The 24,828-nt window shown below is 40.5% G+C and overlaps 1 protein-coding gene across 1 annotated transcript in view; it reads right to left on the minus strand.

Annotated features, from left to right (window-relative positions):
* Positions 1-24,828, minus strand: part of ARMH4 (armadillo like helical domain containing 4) — a 132,230-nt gene that overhangs the window by 77,045 nt on the left and 30,357 nt on the right. The window contains exon 5 of the mRNA XM_058567009.1: positions 11,935-12,201. Within this exon, the coding sequence (XP_058422992.1) occupies positions 11,935-12,201 (267 nt within the window). The remainder of the gene's footprint in view (positions 1-11,934; positions 12,202-24,828) is intronic.

Consider the following 24,828-nt stretch of genomic DNA (forward strand, 5'->3'; position numbering starts at 1 on the left):
CTTTCCTCCATATTTTTCAGAAAGAACAAGTTATACTTAATTTCTTTCTTTCTGAAAATTTTCCCAGTTTTCTCAGTATTTCTTCTTGTTTAATTCTCAGAAGAGCCTACTAGATATTTTCACGTTAATAATTCCCCAACTGAGCCTACAAGTGCATTCTTTACAAAGAAATTACTTCAAAGCGTTCTCCTCAGATGCAATGCACCTTATTAATGTTTTTATTAACTGTAACTGATAAAGAGATTACTTTCTGGCTTAGTTCCAAGACTCCTCCTCTAGCTCTCTACAGGAAAAGTGACTGCTGAATTTTCACATAAGAAATTCATTCTTTTTTTTTAAGTTTATTTATTTTTTATTGAGGTAACATTTATAACATTATATAAATTTTAGATGTACATCATTGTATTTCGATTTCTGTGTAGACCACATCATGTTAACCACCCAAAGTCTAGTTGCCATCCATCACTGCACACATGTGCCCTTTTACCCCTTTCTCCCCCCAGCCCTTACCCTCTGGTAACCACCAATCTAATCTCTATATCTATGTGTTTGTTTGTTGTTGTTGTTGTTGTTTTTATCTTCCACTTATGAGTAAAATCATACAGTATTTGGCTTTCTCCATCTGACTTACTTCACTTAACATAATACCCTCAAGGTCCATCCATGCTGTCGTGAATGGCAAGATTTCATCTTTCTTAGGGCTGAGTAGTATTCCATTGTTGGGGGGATATACACATATACCACAGCTTCTTTATCCGTTCATCTGTTGATGGGCACTTAGGTTTTTTGTTTGTTTTTTTTTATTTTATTGTGGTCCCATTGGTTTGTAACATTGTATAAATTTCAGATGTACATCATTATACTTCTATTTCTGCATAGATTACATCATGTTCACCACCCAAATACTAATTACAATCCATCACCACACACATGTGCCTAATCATCTGTTTCACCCTCCTCCCTCCCCCCTTCCCCTCTGGTAACCAACAATCCAATCTCTGTCTCTTATGTGTTTATTGTTGTTTTTATCTTCTACTTATGGGTGAGATCATATGGTATTTGACCTTCTCCCTCTGACTTATTTCGCTTAGCATAATACTCTCAATGTCCATCCATGTTGTCACATATGGCTGGATTTCATCATTTCTTACAGCTAAGTAGTATTCCATTGTGTATATATACCGCGTCTTCTTTATCCATTCGTCCCTCAATGGGCACATACGTTGCTTCCAACTCTTGGCTATTGTGCATAATGCTGCAATGAACACAGGGGTGCATGTATCCCCTGTGTTTTCATGTTCTTTGGATAAATACCCAGCAGTGGAATAGCTGGATCGTATGGTAGTTCTATTCTTAATTTTTTGAGGAATCTCCATACTGTTTTCCATAGTGGCTGCACCAGGTTACATGCCCACCAGCAGCGTATGAGGGTTCCCTTTTCTCCACATCCTCTCCAACACTTATTTATTGTCTTGTTAATTATAGCCATTTTGATGGGAGTGAAGTGGTATCTCATTGTAGTTTTGATTTGCATTTCCATAATAATTAGTGATGTTCAACATCTTCTCATGTGCCTGTTGGCCATCTGTATATCTTCTTTGGAAAAATGCCTGTTCAGATTCTTCGCCCATTTTTTAATTGGGTTGTTTGTTTTATTTGTTGTTCAGTTGTATGAGTTCTTTATATATTTTGGATATTAACCCCTTATCGGACATATGATTTGCAAATACCTTCTCCCAATTATTAGGTTGTCTTTTCATCTTGTTGATGGTTTCCTTTGCTGTGCAGAGCTGTTTAGTTTGATGTAGTCCCATTTGTTTATTTTTTCTTTTGTTTCCCTTGCCTTGGGACACATGGTATTCAGAAAAGATACTGCTAAGACCAATATCAAAGAGCATACTGCCTATGTTTTCTTCTAGAACTTTCATGGTTTCAGGTCTTACATTCAAGTCTTTAATCCATTTTGAGTTAATTTTTGTGTATGGTATAAGATAACAGCCTACTTTCATTCTTTTGCAAGTGGCTGTCCAGTTTTCCCAAGACCGTCTATTAAAGAGACTTTCTTTTCTCCATTGTATGTTCTTGGCTCCTTTGTCGAAAATTAGCTGTCCACAGATGTGTGGGTTATTTCCAGGCTCTCAATTCTGTTCCATTGATCTTTGTGTCTGTTTTTGTGCCAGTACCATGCTGTTTTGATTACTATAGCTTTGTAGTATATTTTGAAATCAGGGAGTGTGATACGTCCAGCTTTGTTCTCTTTTTTCACGATTGCTTTGGCAAGAAATTCACTCCTAATGAAAGAAATGTGATTTTTTTTCCTATTCTCTAATTTAACATAATTTAATTATGAAAATACAGATAAGGGCTTCAGCTTCTGGAAAGCATTAGGTTTATTATCTCATACAGATCATTAAAAGAAATAATGATGAATAATTTGGAGCTGAGATATTTGGGTTTAGGTTGCCAGAAGGATCTTCCTAATCAACAAATCCAAATTTATTTTTAGTGAACTTTTGATATAAGAACCCAATATCTAGGACCTCCCACGGGACATTAAAGACATGAAAAGAGAAAATTTTTTTCAAACCAGGACCCTAAAGCATTTAAAATACTATATTATAATTATAATTTTGTTGCAGCCAGAAATGACATACAAAAAGACATTCTCTAACTTGGGGAAGCAATGATTCAGTGGCAAAGAGAGTCAGATTTAATAAATTTCTCACTTCCCTTTAGGTGATGCTATGGCTATCATCCTTTGGTAGAAGCTATCAAAGGCCTTATCTCTACTAAGCCACTAATTAACTGTTAGGAAATTTTTTAAATGATTGATCACTGTGAGAATGCAGTCATCTGATTCCATCTGATTCAGATGCTAAGATAATAAAGGTAGTTGGCCCAATACTTCTGAGGTCTGACCATTTCTACAGCGTAGAATCACTCCAAGTTCATTCTAAAAAAATATTCTAAAATGTTCTATTACTCACCACAAAAGAGAAATAGTAGTTATGTGACGTGATGCAGATGTTAGCTGGCACTATGGTGGTCATCATTTTGCAATATATAAGTGTATTAAATCAACACACTGTACACCTTAAACCTACACAATGTTGTATGTCAATTGTATCTTAATAGCTGGAAGAAAATAAAATGTTAGATTATGTTCCATAAAACCTAGCCACAAGATGCTGTCTACGGTTTATGACCTGAAAGCATGCTATAATCAGTTTATTACTAAAAACTCTGTAGATGTAAAAACTACTTTGGGGTAAGTAGAGAGAACAAGAGAAAGTTAAAATCAGATGAAGTTCTACCTGCCATGTGATATTTAAGCTTAATGTCAGTTATAAGCATTATGGAAAGCCCTCGGTACCTGATCAGTTACCATTTTTCCCATGAATGGAGCTAACTCTATTTAAAAACCCCACCTCACCCCCACGCTCCTATCCAGGATAGTTACAGTAGGGACCACTGTTTAACTGTCAGAGTGCAATAAAGCACTCCCATCCCTCCTCCCAATTGTGCTGGCAAGTTTCAGGCCCAGAATGGCTACCAGGTGGAAGAGAACGCCCTTTTAAGCAATCAACAGGACTCAATGCTGAGTGCTAGATGCTGTGAGGTTCCCCCAAAATAATAAGCACAATGAGATGGTGCACCGAATGGGAATTGAGCAATGCTGACAACAACGGCTGGAGGAGCTTCAAAGAGGGGCTCGGGGGGAGTTAGGGTTGCCAGGAGAGGCTTCAGCAAGAGCTGGGTACAGACAGATGCACGTCTGCAGAAATGCATGTGCTGGCGACGGTCACTATAGCCCGATTAAGGCAGAGGTCTCCGACAGAGCAGCCAGGAAAAGCAAAGAGAGAAGGTGGACCCCAGACAGATCGTGGAGGTCCCTGAATATATCAGCGGGTATACAAGAGACAAATGCATTTTAAGAAATGCTTCCTATCCATGAACTGTTGAGTCCTCGGGTTACCTGATCTAAATCTCTGATTCCTTGTATTAACATTTAATCCCCCCTTCACTTGTGCTGCGTTATATTTTTACTTTGCACCACCAATCCTTTGAATTTCAAAAATAGCTTTAGCTTCCTGAGGCCAGCTTGCGAGGTTGGCAGTTCTTCTAGATCACAGAGAACCTACTACTACAGTACTGGAGAGACCCAGCTGGGGCGAAGACTTTTATTTTAACAGCCAAGACTGATCTCCCTACCTCAACACGGGAACATGCCCAGGGAGGCTTTATGCCTCAGGGAGTCAGCTGCTTGCTCCGGACACACAAAACTGTACACGTAGGAAGTTGTGCTGCCGTCATGCTGTAGAGACACTCTCTACTAACCCTGTTTTTATGGGTTTCCCTCACTCATTTTCTCAAAAGAAAACTTAAGAGGAGGAGAGAATTTGCAGTGTTCCACAGCTGACTTGGGCAAAGTGAGTGTGTGTGTGTGTGTGTGTGTGTGTATGTGTGTGTGAGAGAATGATCTGAATTCTGCCTATAACTCTTGGAATTAATGAATTCCTAAAGCCTCAGTTACGTCTACCTGAGTTTCTTGGTGCAAAAGTCCTACAAATAGCTATGAAAAACCATTAAGTGTCAGTCTTAAAAAAACTTTAGTACAGGGGCCGGCCCGGCGGCATAGCGGTTAAGTTCACGCACTCTGCTTTGGCTGCCTGGGGTTCACAGTTCAGATCCTGGGTGCAGACGTACAAACCGCTCATCAAGCCATGCTGTGGCGGAGTCCCATATACAAAGTAGCGGAAGATGGGCACGGATGTTAGCTCAGGGCCAATCTTCCTGAAGCACAAAGAGGAAGATTGGCAACAGATGTTAGCTCAGGGCGAATCTTCCTCACACACAGGAAAAAATTTAGTACAACCCACAAAATTATCCATGCCATCAATCCTTTCCTCTTTCCAAACAGTTTAACATTTCCTATGTTAAAGGAACATAAAAGTTTGACTGTAGCCAATATACATAACTGCTCATCAGAAGTATCTTGAACATCAAAATAAAAGAAAAGAACAGAGTGCATTAGATTGTTTTCAGGCCAGCATTTGATTTTGTTTAGGCTCGGCCAGCTCTCCTCTTGACTTTTGGTTCACAGGAATTTCTTTATTTGTGGTCCTCAGGATACATCCTCGAGCACGGCTGGAGATGGGCAGCAGGAAGGAAGTCTTTTCATTTTTACGTATTTAACCTATTTATAACCTACCATCATGCTAAAAAGAGGATTTAGGGCCTTTGACAAAAATATCTACAATATAACAAGATAAAAATAATAAATGGAAAACTCAGGAAATAAGTGCATTTGAAACCTACTAAAATCCTGAGTTTGTTGAATCTTTTACAACAAGCAAATGGACAGATTTTTCTCCCCTAGAAATCCCCAACTACTACTAATCTGCAAGTACCCAATAGCCCAAATGAAAACATCTATGAAGAAATAATACTTGGATTTGGAAGGCATCCTCCTCTGCAGACCGAATTTCCCTCACGTGCTCATCCTGGTGAGGCAGGGAAAGGCAGGGATAATGGTCTCTCATCTAAACTCCGGCACCAGGGTGTCTCACCTAGTGTGAGAGAGGAAGTCTGCACCCAGGTCTTCTGCTCCTCCTGTCTAGAAAAAATAACCCAGTTCTTTCCAAAGAAAGAATGAATGGCACTACCTCCAAATCCAGAAACCCTGGGTACCATCTCAGGGACAGGAAGGAACCCCAGGCAATGGCAGATGCTTACCCACTGAAACCATACTGGGAGATGCTCACTCACCCCAGATGCAGGAGTCTGGGTACAAACCTCCACAGTCCAGATTTAGGAGTCTGCAATGGGACCATGAGCTTTTCGGGAAAATCAGGCATGGATATTGACTTTAAGTTTGACCTTTATGTGACTGTAAAAAGCTGGGTTTTTTTTAGACACGCTAATCCAATACACAAAACATCACAAAAAGCAATGTAAATCTTTATTAATGGGGATTCCATTCATAGAATATAGAAACACTTCTTAAAATTCTCTTTCTCCATCCCCCTACTGCTTTAGCTTAAGGGAACAACCAGTAGATTCAGTCTAGGACAGCTGTCCTCTGGGGGAGGACCCAGGTAGTATTTTCACAGCTCTCTAGGTGATTCCAGTGTGCAGCCAAGACTGAGAACCACCGGTCTGGGGTCCTGAGCCAATCTGCCACTCACTCTGTGCTTGTTACCTTGGACTGAGGTTTCTTTCCTTCCTCTCCTTCCATACACATTTAATTACATCAGCCCTGGCAGCTCCCTGAGTAACCTTTTAATCCATAGCTTAACCTGTGATACATCAAAACACACTGCCATTTGTTGCAGTGAGAGTTGTCTGAAATCTCACACTTCCCAGTGTCTTGGGCGGAGCATCTTTCCCTTGCTGCTGCAGCCCGTGTGGCACTATATTTAAGTGTTTAGCCTTAGCTATATGTTAAGTGTTTTAAGAGAATAAGAAGGAGGACAAGCATAAGAGAGAGAAGAGCTGACAAATTTTAGGTCTGAGGGTCTGACTTGCTCACAGTCAAGTGCTCAGTTTCTCTAAGGTCCAACCACCACACCCTGTGCCTGCAGTTCATTCTACCCTCCTACTAATTCAAAACACATTGTCCTGTGTTCCTCTCTCTCTCATCCTAAAATCAGCCTAAATAACCAGCCAATGAACCTGATAAATTAATAATAATAAATAAGTGATACCATCTTCAGGAGTTATCCTACCCAGACAGCAGATCTGCATTTTTCTAAGGCCTTCTCAGGATACATCATTTCAATCTAAAGGAAGGCTCTAATACTGAAAAGTAGGCACCATGTTAAGACAGGAACAGTGATATAAATTAGGGGATCGGACAAAACACCCCTGAAGTCACATCTCACAGATGGCTGCACAGTCAAACCCATCCCTGGTTATAATGATGATTCAGTTCCCTGCTGCAGAATCGCTCGGCCACTGACCTCACAACCATGGACCACTCTCAGCCCCATGGTGATTTATCTCTTTATACGTTCAGCCTCTGGGTATTTCCACAACGTACAGTACACACTCAGTAGGTGTTCAATGAACATCTGATGAAAAACTAGTTACAGGAATGCTCTTCATTCTTCTGCTTTCCATAAACATTCTTAGACCATTAATTGAATATTTATCATGTTTTTTAAAGACCTCCAGAGAAAAATATTTCACCTCCTAAATCAAGAACCCATTCCACTGTTAGTTGCAAGCTTTTGAAAACAAGTGAAGACAGCTATAATAATTCTACACTTAACTAATTGATGGCTTTTGGAAGCCTTGTCCATTCAGAACATCAACCATACTATAAAGTGGCCAAAAATGGTCTCTTCCTGAGGAAGAACATGGAACAATGTCACTCTCAGGCCCTCATCCCCAATTCATGTACTCAAAACAAATTTAAAATAAAGATATCAATTTAACAAGATTGGTCATAGGATTCCTAGAAGACAGAAGACACATAGATAATTATCAGCTACAAGAGAAAAAAACAGAAAAACACAGAAATCAGGGGTGATCTGCATGGTGATTGACACCCATCCCCATCCATTCCACTGGTCATGTGATCACACTCCCCTTGTCAAGTATTGTTTGGAAATGGGCATGCAACCCTGGGCAATTAGAGGCAAGAAGAATTCCACTGGGGGATTCTTAGAAAGACTTCCTCTCTCTTAAGAAAGAAACAGCAAAAAGACAGTCTTCTTTCTCTGGACAATGCCTTGTCTGGGTGTGACACCTGAGACTGCTGCAGCCATTGCAAATAGAAGGAGACCAGCCTGGGAGCAAAGTTAACACAAGGAGGGTAGTGCAGCAAGATGGAAAACTGGGGTCACTGATGACTGTCAACTGACCCAGGGGCTTTATCTCTGGACTTCTTGTTTTGAGAGAAAATATATTCTTTCACTCTTTAAGCCAATTTATGTTAAGATTTCTGCTACCTGTAGCTAAAGGCATCCTAACAGACATAGAATGCAAGAAGGAGAGAATCTCCAGGTACTAATTACATTGGAAATGTTTGAACATTAAAATGGATATGTTAACTTTGGTCATACTGATCTTATACTTGATAATTTGATAAAAGGATAATTGTGTGATTTATTACTGCCCACAGGATAAGAAGTGGTGTGGGTCACAGGATCTACACTCTGTACAGGTTCTTGCCAATTAATTTAAAAATGAACTTAGATCAGAGAAGAAATGGACTCTGCATATGTGCAAAAAGAGCTTCCTATAGGCCACCAGCACTGTACCAATCCATCAGTCCACCTCACCCAGAACGTGGACCTTTCACTCCTGATTCTCTCTATCCTGACAGCACACCGGTCATTCCACAGTCACGCCTCCCAACAGCAAGATCAAGAAGCTGAGCTCTCTCCCTCCAAAGCTTTAGAGGCAATGTGTACGCAGAAAACAGAACTGCAGAGAGTTCGAGGCCATGAATCTACTGCTTTACCTTAGAAAGTCATCTATGTTTTCTGCTCTTCTTACTTCACAGGAAATGAGACTATAATCTATTCAAAGAGTTTGCATGATTTTTAGCCAATCCCAACGACCCACTTCAATCTGTTCATTCTTAAAAGTTTACATGGGTTTTAACATTTGCTTTGGAATGCCATTCATATTGTAAAGTAGGATGTGATAATCTATAAATGAAATAACCCACTTAAAAATAGGAAAGAAGAAGATGGCCAATTTAAATGTTATTAAATAGGATCACTTTTTAAAGAGTCTCAATCTTTGCATTTTTAATGATTCATTAAGAAAAACTGTACTTAAGTTTACAATGTTCACCCTCTGACCATATCTGTGATGCAGCTCTATTTTCTAAAATGATGCTGCTCATGAAATACTCATTGAAATATGTATTAGTTTCCTACTTCTGCTGTAACAAATTACCACAAACTTAGTGGCTCAAAACAACACAAATTTATTATCTTACAGTTCTGCAGGTCAAAAGTCTAAAATGGGTCTTGAGGGGCTAAAATCAAGGTGTCAGCAGGATTTTGTTCTTTCTAGATGCCTTGAACTATAGCTTCTACATACTGTTCTAAGAGCCATAGCCCCTCCAATTGCTTATAATTATTCATAGATGGCAAGTCAACTTCATAAGTGGAGAAAATTGGTTTCCTTGACCATAGTCCAGGGGTAAATGCCATACAACCTCCATACTCTGTACGAAGGCAACTCTCTCTCCGCCTCCTCTCTCTCTAGTAAAGTGCTAGAATCCCTCAATATTCATCCAGCTCATATTAAAAACACTGTTTAACTGTACATGATACTTCCACATTATAAAGCCAGCACCTGGCAAGCCACTTGATGTGTAGATTTTCATCTTTGTTTTTAACCTGCTCTGTAATAAGTTGTCTTTGAATTTTGTATTTTATATTGTTCATTTCAAACCAGTTCATGTAGAATAGGAGCATTTCAAACTAAATATTTATTCATATGTTCACAGGCCTGTGTTCATATTATTGTTTGTTTTATAATATTTTGATAATGAGTTATTTTGATACCTTTATAATCTTTTATCAGTTTCATTTGATATGTTTTTAAAGTAATTATTGCCCAATCACATGCTGAATTTTTCAGTAAATAATTAAGTAAACATTGTATGCACATTACTGATACCCTTCGCCTGCCCAGTGGAAACCCATCCTTCATTACCTTCTCCTCACCATACACATATTTCACAGGAAATCTCACTGTTTCAACTACAACCTTTATGCCACCCTATAGGGTGATAATCCCAGAATTATATCTCAGTCTCAGACTTCTTTTCTGAATTCAAGACTCAAAATCTAAGTCCCTCCTGGACATCCCACAGGCTCCTCATATTTAACATGCCCAAACTAGCTCATCATCTCCCCAAGTACGCCAAGCTCACTTCTCTTTCTCTATTCCCTAACTTCATCAGAGGCATCACTATCCACCCACTTGCCCAAGCTGAAAACCCAGAAATCATCCTTGACTCTCTTTTTCTATCTTCCTCCAACCCCCCAAATCAGTCACTAGGACCTGTGACCAAACAGCTCTCAGGCTGGCTCCTTTTCCTCTGTCCCACCACGTCCGCTTTAGTGAAGCCCTTCAGTTCTCACGTGGACCACTTCACTGGTCTCATAAATGGCCTTTTTCTCTCTCCAATCTCACGTTCTTCCCCTCTTCCTCCGCTAGGCAATCACCAGAAGGTTTTCATAACGGACAAGTTAAAAATCTCTTGGTTTTTTAATTCAAAGCTCTTCATGATGCATCCCTTGCTTTCCTTTCCAGCCTCGTGTGCTGCCACATCTGCTAGAGCTTCTTTCTATCCACTTACAACATTCTTTGCCAGCCCATCTGTATGTGTCATGGTCTTTCATTCATGCAATGCCTTTGACCATGTTCTTTCTTTGGCCTCTTTCCCTTACAAACTCACTCCTATCTATACATCCTACAAGTGACAGCTCTGAACACTCCAAGCTAATCCAAATGGCCCCCTTCTGCATTTCTGCCCTGCTCTCCCATGACCTCCCTCTATTATAAAACTCACCCTCCCTGCACGGAAACCTCTATGAAATGGGCTCTGCTCTAACCAAGAAAAGGCACTGCCTGTTGTTCTCTGTGTTTCCTCTGCCTTGCAAACTGCCAGGAACAGAGTAGGACTGAGTTAGGTTTGTTGGATAAATTAATTAACCAAATCCAAGGACGGTTCTTCAGAGAACTCTACAAAGGAAGAGAAGATTGCATTAAACATGCACGCATGTTTCTTTAGGTATAGAAATTATGAACAGTATTCTTCCTGAGACTGCAAACTTGTAAAGGTTTTACCAATTCCAGTTTGAGCTTTAAAAAGAAAAAAAGAGCTTGTTTTAAACTACACAATCAGCTGCTGCGTTTTCCCACTCCACATTCATTGTAATTCACTCGCCCTTTCTCACTGCTAATCTAAAACAGAGTTTCAGGGAGGGGAGGAGAATGATCTTTAAGAAATCACATGTAACAAGATTCTAAGTTGAAGTTTCAACTGAGGCACCAAGATACACTAATATGATATTCCAGAGCAAAGTCCCAGACCAACATCCAAGTTTCCAATAAAATACCCCCAAATCAAGTTATATGACTCTTAAACCTAACCTCTGCTACGCTGAAGGTATAAACGGGCCTAGGTGTTAAAGATTAAGAGAATTTCAGAGAGAGGATTTCTTTGGAGAAGAGGTCACTTCACCTCAGGTCAAGAGAGTGATGCCTCAGAGAATCACCCAGAGCTTAACAGTGTCTCTCCCAAAAAAGTCAAGAGGACAGAGACAGAGGTGCTTCCCAGCTGATGGGGAAGAGAGTGCCAAGCTGGGGTCAGCCTGCACCCACAGAGTCTCTCCCTGCAAACACGACCACACATGGAGAGAGGAAGCCCGGGTTTTCTAGAGACTGACTGCTGAAATGAGGCTGTGTCTGACAATGGAATGCAGCCACAAGAACGGACAGGAAAGTCAGGGACTGCTGAAAGCTCACTCAGAAGCGGGGGAAGGATCTCCCACAGGGAGCAAAATCTGGGAGGACAGAAGGTGACAAGACATATCTGTCTTCTGACTCCAGTCCATTCACGCTCTTGTTCAGCAGACTGGTTACACACATCTCCTCCCCATCTGGAAGTCCTCCCAGAGCCTGCAGCCGTCTTCCAGCCGGGAAGGAAAGATGGAATTCCTTCCAAAAATGAGGTAACAGTGCTCTTCGTGGGCAGTTGGAGACTGTCTGCAGCCTGGCTATTTAAGAGCACAAATAAAAACACATTGAAGAAAAAACTAACTTTTTCCCAACTGAAGCACCCATAAACATAAACCAAAAATCCATTTTGCTCCTTAATCGACGCCAATGAAAGCAAGCTGTCACCTTAGAAAAGTCAAAGAAGGGGAGGGAGGAGAGAGGGAACACACAGACTCTTACCCAGGCCCTGATTCTGCTGTTTCCACTCGATGGCAGCTGGCACCTGGTAGGTGACTCTTTCCAAGGGGACCATGTTGCCCTGCTCTAAGCCCGGCTCCTGGGACGTGAGGCCAGGGAGAGTAAATCCAGGCAGCTCAGTGTCACCATCCAAGCTCTCATCCAGAGCGTCTGCATCTTTATCTTCCTCATCTTCCTCCTCATCTTCCTCATCTTCCTCTTCTTCATCTTCCTCCTCCTCATCTTCTTCATCCTCATCTTCTTCTCCCTCTAGCCAAAAAGAAATCAAAGGGAAACATGAAGAAATACAGTGAGTGCATGTAATGAATCTTTTAAAATGACCCAAACACTACAAAATAATTGGGCTTGCCTTTTGAAACAAATTTTATAGCCAAAGTCGGACAATGCAAGCTTTGAGGAATTATGTGCCCACCGTATACCTACATTTTAAACTTTCAAAATCACAGTTATGTCAGATAATTATCATGCATCATGTTTCTTGGGAGTCAAAGTTCAGGTAATATGAATTTTTATTAAAGTCATATTTATATTTACAAGGATAGGAAACATCCCCTTCCTGGTTTCCTGAAGGTCATTAAAGATTTATCCATTAGAAAGCACCCTGAAATCCTAACAGAATTTAAAAGGAGCGTTCCAATTCCTTTACATCTCACAATACTACATGAGAGAATTCCTTATTTTGGCACAGTTTTCTTTCCAGTCTTCTTCCACATCAGTGAGTAGAACTCACAACAATGTGAAGTGAGAGCTACATAAATCAACTCCTGGATCTGTGCTGCCTACAGAGGAGTGAGCCAGGAAACGGGAACCAATTACATCAATGTTCTCAGTCCAGCTCTCAAGGGGCCTGGGAAATGGGGTATTGACCAAGGCCAGTCAGAAATGTAACACCTGAAAAAAATCACTATCATTACCATCATCGTAAGAGTTAAATCACAATCTGTTATTTTCAATTTTTAAGTGGAGCCAGTTTAGAGAACGTAAGATCCCCAATTTCATTTTGTTTCACTAATTTTAATTTTCTGGGAATACTCTGAGGCCCCCCCCCCACCATGGAGGCTCCCAGGAAACCCCTGAGGAGAGCCCAAGAAGTTCACTGAAGGGCCCCCCCCACCCTGGGCTCTCAACACAGCCACTCTGGCAACAGGAAACTCCTCGGACAGGGGAGAAGAGAAGAGAGGAGGGAGGATTAGAGCCACTCAAGAATTCTGAGACTCTCCTTTTCTGCTTCCAGACAATTTTCTCCACACACACCCCTTCATCTATCATTTCATCTCTCAAGAGTTTTTTTGTTTGTTTGTTTGTTTTGTGAGGAAGATCAGCCCTGAGCTAACATCTGCCAATCCTATTTTTTTGCTTGAGGAAGATTGGCCCTGGGCTAACATCCAGGCCCATCTTCCTCTACTTTATATGGGAATCTGCCACAGCATGGCCTGACAAGCTGTGCGTAGGTGTGCGCCCGGGATCCAAACCTGCGAACCCTCGGACCGCCACAGCAGACCACGCCGCTTAACCACTACGCCACCAGGCCAGCCCCGCTCAAGTTTTTAACTTTTAAAAAAATATTACCTCTAATCTTTGTTATTCTTATACGTCCTTTAACTTTGTAGGACTTAATACTTGTCACTATTCCAAAAATTCAGCAAACATTTATCAAGCATCTAGTTCCAGGAGCTAGGGAGAGAGCAATAATGTCTCTGTCTTCATGGAGCTGATATGCCACTCAAGGAGACATACAGCAAACAGATACACAAATACACAATACAACATCACACTCTGATTAAAACTGGCAAGAAGACAGAAAATGCCAGGCGCTGCTATTTTAGATGGGGAGATCAAGGAAAGTTTTTCTGATAAGGTAAGGTCTGAACAAAGATCACACCAAAATAATGAACTATCTTGTTTAATCTAGGTCAACATCTACAGGAAGAGCATTCACTGCAGAGGGGAACAGCAAGGGCAAAAGCCTAGAGGCAGATGTGTGTTTGCTGTCTTCAAAGAATGGAAAGTGGGGCAGGAAGAGACAGAATCTAGGAAATGAGGGAGGAAGAGTAGACAGGGGCCAGATCTGACATGCATTCATAAACGACGACTCTGGCTGCAGGGTGGGAACAGGCTAGATCACAGCAAGAGACAAAGCAGGGAGACCCATTAGGAGGCTATTTCAAAACCCAGAGAACAGATGACGGTGCTCTGGACAGAGGTGTCGGTCCTCCTGGAAGGAGGGCCAGGTGGTTAGATCCGGGACATAATTTGAAGGTAGAGCCCTGCTGGTAATTATGAGGTGAGATGTGGGAGGAACACCTCACTTTACTAAAAATGAGAACTACAGGATAAAGAGCAAAATCAAGAATTTTATTTGAGACATTAATTATGTGATGGCTACGTATGGCATCCAAATGGAAACGCTGGAAGCAACAGGAAGTTCAAGGCTAGAGATGAGCCCAGGAGTCATCTACTTCTGAGTAATATCTAGAGCCTTGAGGCTGGCTGAGCCCACCAGGAGAGTGCGCGCAGAAAGGGAAGGGGCCCAGCCCGGCCCGGGCAACGGAACACTGAGAGGATGGCCAGCAGAGGGAGGCCCAGCCAAGCAGGCAGAGAACTGACCGCTGAGGTGGGAGACGAGCCAAGGCCCCTCGAGCGTCGCGTCAAGGAAGCCAAATGAACAAAACATTTCTGAGGGGCTGAGCAAAAACCTGAGAATGTCCCTCTGGCTTTGACATTTTGAAGGTCATTAGTGACCTCGACCAAAGTTGTTTCTGCGGAATGGCAGGGACAAAAGCCAGACTGGAGTGGTTCAAAAGAAAATTAGAAAAAAAGAAGTAGACACAGCAAATCTAGAAAACTCTCACAAGAAATTTGAGAAAGAGAACAGAGACATTAGAGGGTAGCTGGAGGGAGATAAGGCATCAAGTGTAGGTTTTTAAATTGGAGATACTAGAATTGGTTTGTAATTGATGGGTAAGATCTGCTGGAGAAGGGGAAATCGGTGATGCGGGGGAGAGAGAGCCGCTGGAGGAATGCCCGGAAAGATGAGCCGTTACGCACATGCACCCTGGCCAAACAAACTTACCCAGCTGCGTGATTAGTTACTGAACTTCGCTGCACCTCAGCTTTCTCATCTGTAAAACTGGCATCATTCCTACGTCACAGGCTGTTATGAGGATTACATCAGTTAATACATAAGGGACTTAGAACCAAGCCTGGCACACAGTGGCCACTATAATGTTGGCTTTTTGCTATTCCTGGGAGGGGACAGGATCCAGTGCACGGTGGGCTCACATACATCCTCACTGCAGCCAGCACAGGTGCAGGCAAGTGGGTATATTTGGTGGTGGGAATAAGGGAAGGTTATCTTCATATTTCTTTTATTTTCTCAGTAAAATGAAAAACCGGAAAGGAAAAGAGAAATGTTGGTGGCTTGAGGTGAGAGGAGAAAGGGTGACAGAGTCATCTTGGCGAGCGGGCGAGTGAATTCTCAGGGAAAAAGTTGTGAGACTGCCAGGCAGCTCTGTGGGCCCACCTGAGATGTGACGTCATAAATTTAAAGTGAGACAAGTTAAGACGGTTGTGTGGTTTTCTCCAGCCACATCAGCTGCTTGGGTGCAGGCATGGGTGGAGGGGTGGAGTAGGCAGAGATTCAATCAGTGGCAAGTTTTGCTAGGAGAGCTCAACTAGGGAGGAGTGAGGGAGGGAGGTAGTTGATTGTGTGTGAAGGGAGTAATTATAAAGATGGAGCAGGTTTCTAATCACAGAGAAGCTGAGGAGGAAGTTGGATAGAGAAAAAGCAATGGGGTCATTGGATTATGGGGAAAACTATGGGGATCATCAGGACTGTTTGACGACCTTTGATGAAGGGCTTTGCTGACCTTCCTCCTGTAGACAGAAATTGGTCAAAGGCTAAAAAGAACATTTGTTTATTTTTAAAGCATTATAAAATCACTTTTAGTTGCCTTTCCTCTCTACAAACCTAAGAAGGTTGTAACTGACAGAATAATTGTGACACTATGATATCGATCCCCTAGGAACACAAAGGCAAAGCTCTTCACTGAACTGGTGTCCTCTGACCACTACCACCCCCAAGAACAACTTCTACTTGGTCCTCCATGCACACAATTAATTCCTCCTCTTTAAGGTACAGACCTATAAGATCCAGCAATCCCACTCTTGGGTACACATCCAAAAGAAACAAAATCATTATCTCAAAGAGATATCTGTACTCCCACGTTCACTGTAGCATTAGTCACAATAGCCAAGATACGGAAACAACCTAAGTGTCCACTGATGGATGAATGGATAAAGAAAATGTGGTATGTATGTGTGTGTGTATGTATGTGTGTGTGTATATTCACACACACACACAGGAATATTATTCAGCCATAAAAAAGAAGGAAATATTGTCATTTGCGACAACATGGATGAACCCAGAGGGCTTTATGCTAAGTGAAATAAGTCAAACAGAGGGAGACAAATACCACATGATATCATTTACACGTGGAGTCTAAAAAAAAGTCAAGCCTATAGAATCAGAGGGTAGAGAAGAGGTTGCCACAGGCTGGGAGTTGAGGGAAATGAGGAGAGGTTGGTAAAAGGGTACAAAAGTTCAGCTATAAGATGAATAAGGTCTGAGGGTCTAATGTAAAACATGGTGACTACAGTTGATAACACTGTATGTATAATTGAAATTTGCTAAAAGAGCAGAACTTAAATGTTCTCAAACACAAAAAAAGGTAAATATGTGAGGTGATGCATGTGTTACTTAACTCGATTGTGGGACTCCTTTCACAACGTATACATATATCAACTCACCACAAGGTATACTTGCAACATGTTACAATATTATTTGTCAGTTATACCTCAATAAACTTGAGGAAAAAATTAAGTCCAGAGCTATAAAAAAAATGAAAGCGACCTCAAAAGTCATTTTACTCCATCCTTTTGCATCTCAAAGAGAGGGCTGCAAGTCTAGGCCAACAGAAAGGTTGTCGCCTTCATGACGAGATTCGAAGGACATTGCTGAGGTCAATGAGTCTCATGTCTCACAGTCTCTCCCACACCCACCCACCAGGGTAGGGCCTTCTTTCTCCTGCTCCCTGTCCTGAAATGCCCTTCATGAGACATCTAACTCCAAGTCAGACAATGAAACCAAAGAGCACTCTCCCAGAAACTGAGTAGTATACAATTTACACTACTGGAAAGGAAGGAAGAACCCTGATTGACACGTGGGAGGAAAGAGGAAAGCCTTCTCCTTGTACCACCAACCCCACCCTTCGCCCAAAGAAACTTATAAGGTTTACTATGTGTCAATTTTAACATGTGAGGCATCATAGAGCAAGGCTGAGGAGGTAGCTATAGAAAAAAGAAGGTTTAGGAACTGTGTAAACAAGACAGGAGGAAGACAAGCCTTACAGGAGTGAGATTTCTCTTTCTGTCTAGCCTTATTCCCTCATTATCTTTTTCTGCCAAAAAAAATTTCTTATTTTTTAGGAGCCTAAAATCATTTTGTAGCTGTTAAACATCTTTAGTAGTAGGTCACTGTACACTGCTGCAATTTCCAGTGGAACACTGACTACTATCACAGATCAGTAACAAAAGAGGTATGCTCACCTTTCCAAATATTAGCAAAACAACATATTTTATAGCAGCTTGACCCAGAGAGGTGGAAAAGTATTGGACGAAGGAGGGCTAGTCTGGTCCTCTGCTGTATCACCAATGACCAGCACGGTGCTTGGCAATCAGCAGTGCTCAGTAAGTATTTGCTGAATGAATGGATGGACGAATGAAGGCATAGACAATGAGCTAGATCCAGGTTTTTAACAATGGCTAGATCTAAGGAAACCCAAAGCAACATTTAGTAAATAATTAGTAACATGTTCTTCTGAATAATCTTGCAACAAGCACAAAGGCAACATATAAGACCAACAGGTGCAAAATAAACCAGAGTTGTATGCATTCACCTTGCATTCATACATACTGAAGAGAAAGTCATTTGTATTTCAGCCAGTCTTTCAACTAATTACACCCAAGAAACAGAAATAATGATGTCATGAACACCTCTGAACACAAAGGACGATGACATGAAATAAACGTTCAGCAAATAAAACTGTGCCAAAACAATAACAGGATGCCTGATCCAAAGAACTAAAACTAAAGGAAGAACTCATTCAAATGACACTACCAGGTTATATTTAAAGGTCATAGGGTAGGGGCCAGCCCGGTGGCGCAAGCGGTTAAGTGCGCACGCTCCGCTGTGGTGGCCCGGGGTTCGCCGGTTCAGATCCCAGGCACACACTGACACACCACTTGTTAAGCCATGCTGTGGCGGCGTCCCATATAAAATAGAGGAAGATGGGCACAGATGTTAGCCCAGGGCCAGTCTTCCTCAGCAAAAAAGAGGAGGATTGGCATTGGATGTTAGCTCAGGGCTGGTCTTCCTCACAAAAAAAAAAGGTCATAGGGTAATGCTTTGTGAATTTTGTAATTTTGTTAAAATAAGCTCCACATTTTATTTTCACTTATCTGAATCCCAAACAAGCATGTGGGTCAAGGTAAACACCCACACACATACAGACAATTATTCCACATAAAGATGGCACAGAAAAAGAAAAAATGAACCTCTAAAAAGAGGCAATGCTCTTAGTTTATCATATATAACAGATACACCTCATACATCAACATCCGGTGACAGCACTCAAAGACTTGGAGTTATATTTGTCCTGAGAATCTCTAAGAAAACACTGCAACCCAGGGAAGTGAAAGTTCAGAGAATTCAGCCTGAGAAGTCCTTCTAGTCAGGGCCCCTGGAATGGAAAGCACATCCTGGTAACTGACGCCTCTTTTTCCCACGTTGACTTGACACTGATTACTCCATAATACCAAACGATAACAGTGATGCTAACAGCAATCAGGGGCAGTAATGATGGTTTCTGAATAACCATCTCTTGTGACAGACAAAATCCTCCCACCACTTCGCACTGTTCCCACTCCCAAACACAGGGCACAAGTTACGTAAAACTCCCTTTTCATTCCTGCTGAACCAGCATCTACTCAAGGTGTCCCACTGAAGTCAGGAGCAAAGCCAGGCCTTGACTGAGGTTCCCTGCCGTGGAGCTAATGGGTTTTTCCATAGTATTCTTACCAAGATCAAGTCACTTAGGATCAAGATGCTCTTGCTAGCATGTCCACTGCCAAGAATTCTGATACCTACCAATAGTGACAACACTGACTTGGGTATCAGCCAAAAAACTTAACACAGGTGTTGGGACAGTAGACAGCGCAGCATGCAACAGGCACTAGGACATGGTTCAATTTCTGATTGCTGAGCTTGAGGTGAACTGGAACAGTTCAAATTAAAACTGCAAAACATTAAACAGAGATGTCAGGTGACAGCGCCACATGGCTAAGAGATGCTTGGTGATATAAAGCAGTGCGTCCACAGCTTAAATAGAGAAATGTCCTGTCACAAGTGACAGGGAGAAAAAAATGTGTCTAGACAGCACCCTCTCTGAGCCAATTTCATCTGTCTGGCTACTGTGACAGAATCTCTTAATGGCTGTCTCATAACCCATAACAATACTTTGTACTTCCATGGGGCTTTTCTTCTGAGGGACTCAAAATGCTTGGCAGGTATTATTCTCCAAACTGAACGTTGTTGGCTTAACAGAGAGCAGGTTTTATAAGCTTTGTTTTACCTACAGCCTACTTAGCTGGGGATATAATTGCCGTGGGTGCTCAAATATCACAGCAGGGCCTCAAATGGGTCTGTTAAACCCAGAATTTTTGATTTGCTAACTCAGGCCTGTTTTCTTTATTTACTGCAAACATTCCGCCTAAGGTCACCGAAACCAAGAGTTTTAATTTTGTTCAGGTCCGGGGCCATGGCCCAACAAAATCCATAGAAGATGTAGGAGAAAATTCACCCTGTGGTCCCCACCTGAGTAATCTGACTCTGCTACAAAGTCCAGTTGCCACTTCATAGCCAGTTCCCACCAAAGGTGCTCAGTTTCTCTCATTCCATTTTTATCACAGTTTAGATATTTTTAGGTTTCCAGAAGACACAGACGTAGCTAGCATTCCCAGAGTATTACTAACAAGTCTAAGGGGAACCTTAGTTGAGAATATGTCATCCCCACAATGCGAGCAGAAGAACCCCAGCAGTAATACTCATTCTCCAACATAAGCTGTCTATCCTTGAGTTACAGGAAGACTTGGATCTCGCTGGTACTTTCTGTCTCTTTGGAACAGTAATGATCAATTTGAATCCTTGTCTCTTGACTATTTATTCATTAGTTTTAAGTATCGAACCTCTCTTTCTAGTGGCCTTTTTCTTTCCTTTACAAAGTTGAAAATTAAAGCTAAGGTAAGTAAGTTAGGGCACAAGCAGAAGGGGAAGGATGCCATGAAAAGAAACAGGGCGGCTTCTCTGGGCAGAGGTTGAGCACCTATTAGCCTTTCTCACACTTCCTCTCTAGAGGGAGTGGCTCCCACACCTCAGTGGCATCTTTCCAAAAGAAGAAAGGTTTGTTGGTATGCCTTCTCCTGGGGACCCCTATACAGTATAATCAAAAGCCACCGTAGCAGAACAGTCTCCACACCTAAAGAGCAACTGATGCACTAAGGATGGCACTGCTCTTATTTTCCAGATTTTTTTTAACTTGGCCTCTAATTGGGCACAAAACTTACAAACTAGAAAAGAAAAAATTAAACCTGTTTTGAGGACATGAAGTGATTCTCCAGCAGATGGCTCTCTGGGATCAGAAGGGACTGAAGAACTCTAGAAGTTTCTGAAATAATGACCACAAAATCCAGCAGCTAACAATGTCAAGCTGACTTAGAATTTATGAAATTCCATTACATTTCTAAAATCTTTTTTTTTTTTTTTTTTTTTGTGAGGGAGATCAGCCCTGAGCTAACATCCATGCTAATCCTCCTCTTTTTGCTGAGGAAGACCGGCTCTGAGCTAACATCTATTGCCAATCCTCCTCCTTTTTTTCCCCAAAGCCCCAGTAGATAGTTGTATGTCATAGTTGCACATCCTTCTAGTTGCTGCATGTGGGACGTGGCCTCAGCATGGCCGGACAAGCAGTGCGTCAGTGCGCGCCCAGGATCCGAACCCAGGCCGCCAGCAGCGGAGAGCGCGCACTTAACTGCTAAGCCACCGGGCCAGCACTACATTTCTAAAATCTTAAATATTCCTGCCAATTAAGTGTTTTTACATTTTTATCATGTAATATTAGATACAAACAAGAGAATATATCTACAATGTTTATGTTATTAAGCTTAATAATAAAATGAATCCTAGAGAACTCACCATTTGACTTAAGAACTGGAATATTACCAATATTGTTGCATCTATTTGCATATTCCTCTCTCTTCTTAACTACCTTCTTCTGCTTAATGCCATAAAAAATTACTGAATGTTATATCCTGGGATCGTTTCTTAATTCAAAATTATGGTTTTAAGTTTCACACATCTTGTACAAAACTGGTTTGTTAATTTCACTGATTAATGGTTTTCCATTATGCAAATAAGCCACAATTTATTTATTTATCCTCATGTCAATAAACATTTGGGTTATTTAGGTGTTGCCAATTATTTTGCTGATATGCATTGTGCTGTTATGAACACTCGTATACGTGACTCCTAGTGTACCTATTCCAAGTTTTCTCTAGGGTATATTCCTAAAAGTAGAATTGCTGGGTCAAAAGGAATAAAAGTATTCAATGTTCTAGATAACGTCTGGATAAATTTCCTTAGTTCTACATCCCCCCACCTTTGGTGTTGTCAAACGTTAATTTTTTTCAAAACAGTGCATATCAAATAATGTCACCGCAGATGTAATTTGCATTTCCCTGATTACTAATAAGGTTGTGTATATGTTTGTGGATCTCTGTAACAAACGCTTATCCATATGATTGCTCATTTGGAAGGGGGGTTGTCTGTCATTTTCCTGTTGATTTTTTGAGGTTCTTTCTATTCTGGACACCAATCTTGTATCAGTTATATATCACAAACACCTTCTCTAGTTTTAGAACTTGTACTTTCACTGCCTTTCTAATATCTTTTTATAAAAGTTTTTAGTTTTAATACAGAGGAATTTATCAATATTTTCTTTTATGGTTAGCAATTTTTGTGTCATAGCTAAAAAATATCCTTCTGCATCATTAGTTCAGAAAGATACTCTACAATTTTCTCAAATCTTTAAGTTTCACCTTTCACATGTTTTTAAACCAACGGAATTGCTTTTTGTGTATCATGTTACATTCTATCTGATTTAATTTTTTTTGCATATTGCCCCAGAACTATTATGGAAAAAAAAAAGTGCCTTCCATACTGCTCTGCAGTACCATCTCTATCATACATCAAGGACCCCCCCGGAAGTGTGTCTGTTCAACTAGTGTGTTTGTTCCACTAGTCATTCTGCACCTCTCTGTCCAGGACCACACTGTCCGAATATACAAAGCAAGAGCTTTATAAGTCCTAACACCTAGTAGAACAAGTGCCCCCTCCTCCAATTTCTTCTTCTTCTTCAGCAGTGCAGTGGCTATTTCTTGGGCTTTTGTTCTTCCATACAAATTTTACAAACAGTTAGTCAAGTAAATAAAATAATGAAACCTTATTTTTATTACTTCATTCCTTCTATTTTCTTTGGAGTTCTCTTGTCTTTATAGCTTAAGGTGGAGGCTGCTTAGCCCATTAATTTTCAGGCTTTCTTCTTTTCTAATAGAAGCTTTAAAAGCTAAACAGTTCCCTTTAAATATCCCTTTACCTTCATCTTACGAGTTTTCATATAATATTTTCACTATGATTCAGTTCTAATTATTTTTATTTTCTATTATGATTTCTTCTTTGATCCATAAGTTATTGAGAAGTGTGTTTTTTAATTTTCAAAAGTATGGGACAACTTATCTTTTTTTATTTTTAATTTCTAACTGAATTGAACAGCCATCAGGGAATGCGGCCTACGTGATATCAATTCTTTGAAATTTGTCAAGATTGCTTTATGGAATAGTACATGGTCAGCTTTTATAAATATTTCATATGTGCTTGAAGATAATGTGTATTCTTTAATAGTTGAGTATAATAGTATTTTATCTACGTCCATTAATGCTTTTCATCTTAAATTTTATTTTGTTAAAAAAAATTTAGCAAAGCAAATCCAATATATAAAAAGGATAATACATCATGACCAGTTCTGGGCTTATCCCAGAAACACAAAGTTGCTTTAGCATCTGAAAATCAGGCAGTGTAATTAGCAGTGTAATTATGAAAAACCATATCATCATCTCAATAGGTGCAAAAAAGTGGCTTCAGAAAAAGCATTTGACAAAATCCAATACCCACCTGTGACAAAAAAAAGTTTCAGCAAACTAGGAAAAGGAGACAACTTCAATCTGATAAAGGACATCTATGAGAAACCCACAGCTAACATCATCTTTAGTCCACTAAATTTACCATGTATTAATTTTAATTAAAATTTATCATGTATATTTAATGAAACAAAGACTAAACTTAATCACTATCTTACCACTCATTAAAAAGGGCTTTAGAGCATTTAATCCTGATCACGTCATTATATCTTCCCAGTATATATTCTGTTACCCACTATTTTAGTTCTTTCTTATTACTCCATAAATTAGAAATTACTATATTATTTTATACAAGTAATAGATCTGTATATTTGTTATGACTTATAGGTGCTTATGATTTACCTGCATGTTTAGCAACTGTTCACTATTCCTCCTTCCACCTGGGATTATTTTCTTCTTCCTTAGATGCGTCCTTCAGAAGTTCCTTTTCTGAAATCTGTTGTCAGTAAACTCTGTTTATATAAAAATGCTTTTATTTTACCCTTGTTCTTAAAAAGTACAGGCACATGATTCTAGGTGACCAGTTCATTTCGCTCAGCACTTCGAAGGTGTAATTCCCCTGTCTTCTAGTTTCCACTTCCATTACTGCTGCTCCGAAGTCTGCTCTCAATCTAAACACTGTTCCTTGTAGATAATATGTCTTTATCCTCTGGATTTGTTCCTTAAAACCTGGATTTTAAGACGTTTCTCTGTCTTCATTATTCTTCAATTTCACTACAATGTATCTTTGTGAGCACTTCCCTGTTTTTAACTTTTTTATTGAAGTATAACATACAAATAAAAAGTCGACAAACCATAAATCTATAGCTTAATAAACTATTACAAAGTGAACAGACCAGCATATCCACCACCCAAATTATCCACCACCCAAATTTAAAAACAATTATAATAATAAGGAACATTCCACTGCCCCAGAAGTCCCCTTTATGCCTCCATTACAACCTCAAAGGTAAGCAACTATCCTAACCTCCAACACCGTCGATTCGATTTATTGGTTTTTTACAGTATGTATTTCTCTGTGCCTAGCTTCTTTCACTGTGAGAATCACCCATATTGTTGCATGCAGCAATCATTCATTCACTTTTAGTTTTCGCTTTTAGTACAATATAGTTTTCCACTGGATTAACACACCACTACTTATTTGTCCATTTTGCTGGCGGTGGACATTTAGATCTTTTGAAGTTTTTAGCTTTTTCAAATAATGTTGCTGTGAACACTTCTGTACGTGTCTTTTGGTGTACGTGTGTTTACATTTCTGATGGTTTATCTATATTGCGTGGTACATTTTGTGCTGTGTCCATGGATTCACGTCTTGTATCAGTTCCGGAAAAATTTTTAGCCATTAGCACTACAAATCTTTTCTCACTTCCAACTGCTCTATTTTCTCCTGCGGGGACCCTGACTGGACACCAGTGAGAAAGTCTCACTCTCTCCTCCAAATAGCTTAGCTTCTCTTGCCCACTGACTTGCTTGCTGTCTCTTTGTGCTGCGCTCTCCATAATGTCT

This window comes from Diceros bicornis, chromosome 24, assembly GCF_020826845.1.
Source record: "Diceros bicornis minor isolate mBicDic1 chromosome 24, mDicBic1.mat.cur, whole genome shotgun sequence".
Taxonomy (NCBI): Eukaryota; Metazoa; Chordata; class Mammalia; order Perissodactyla; family Rhinocerotidae; genus Diceros; species Diceros bicornis.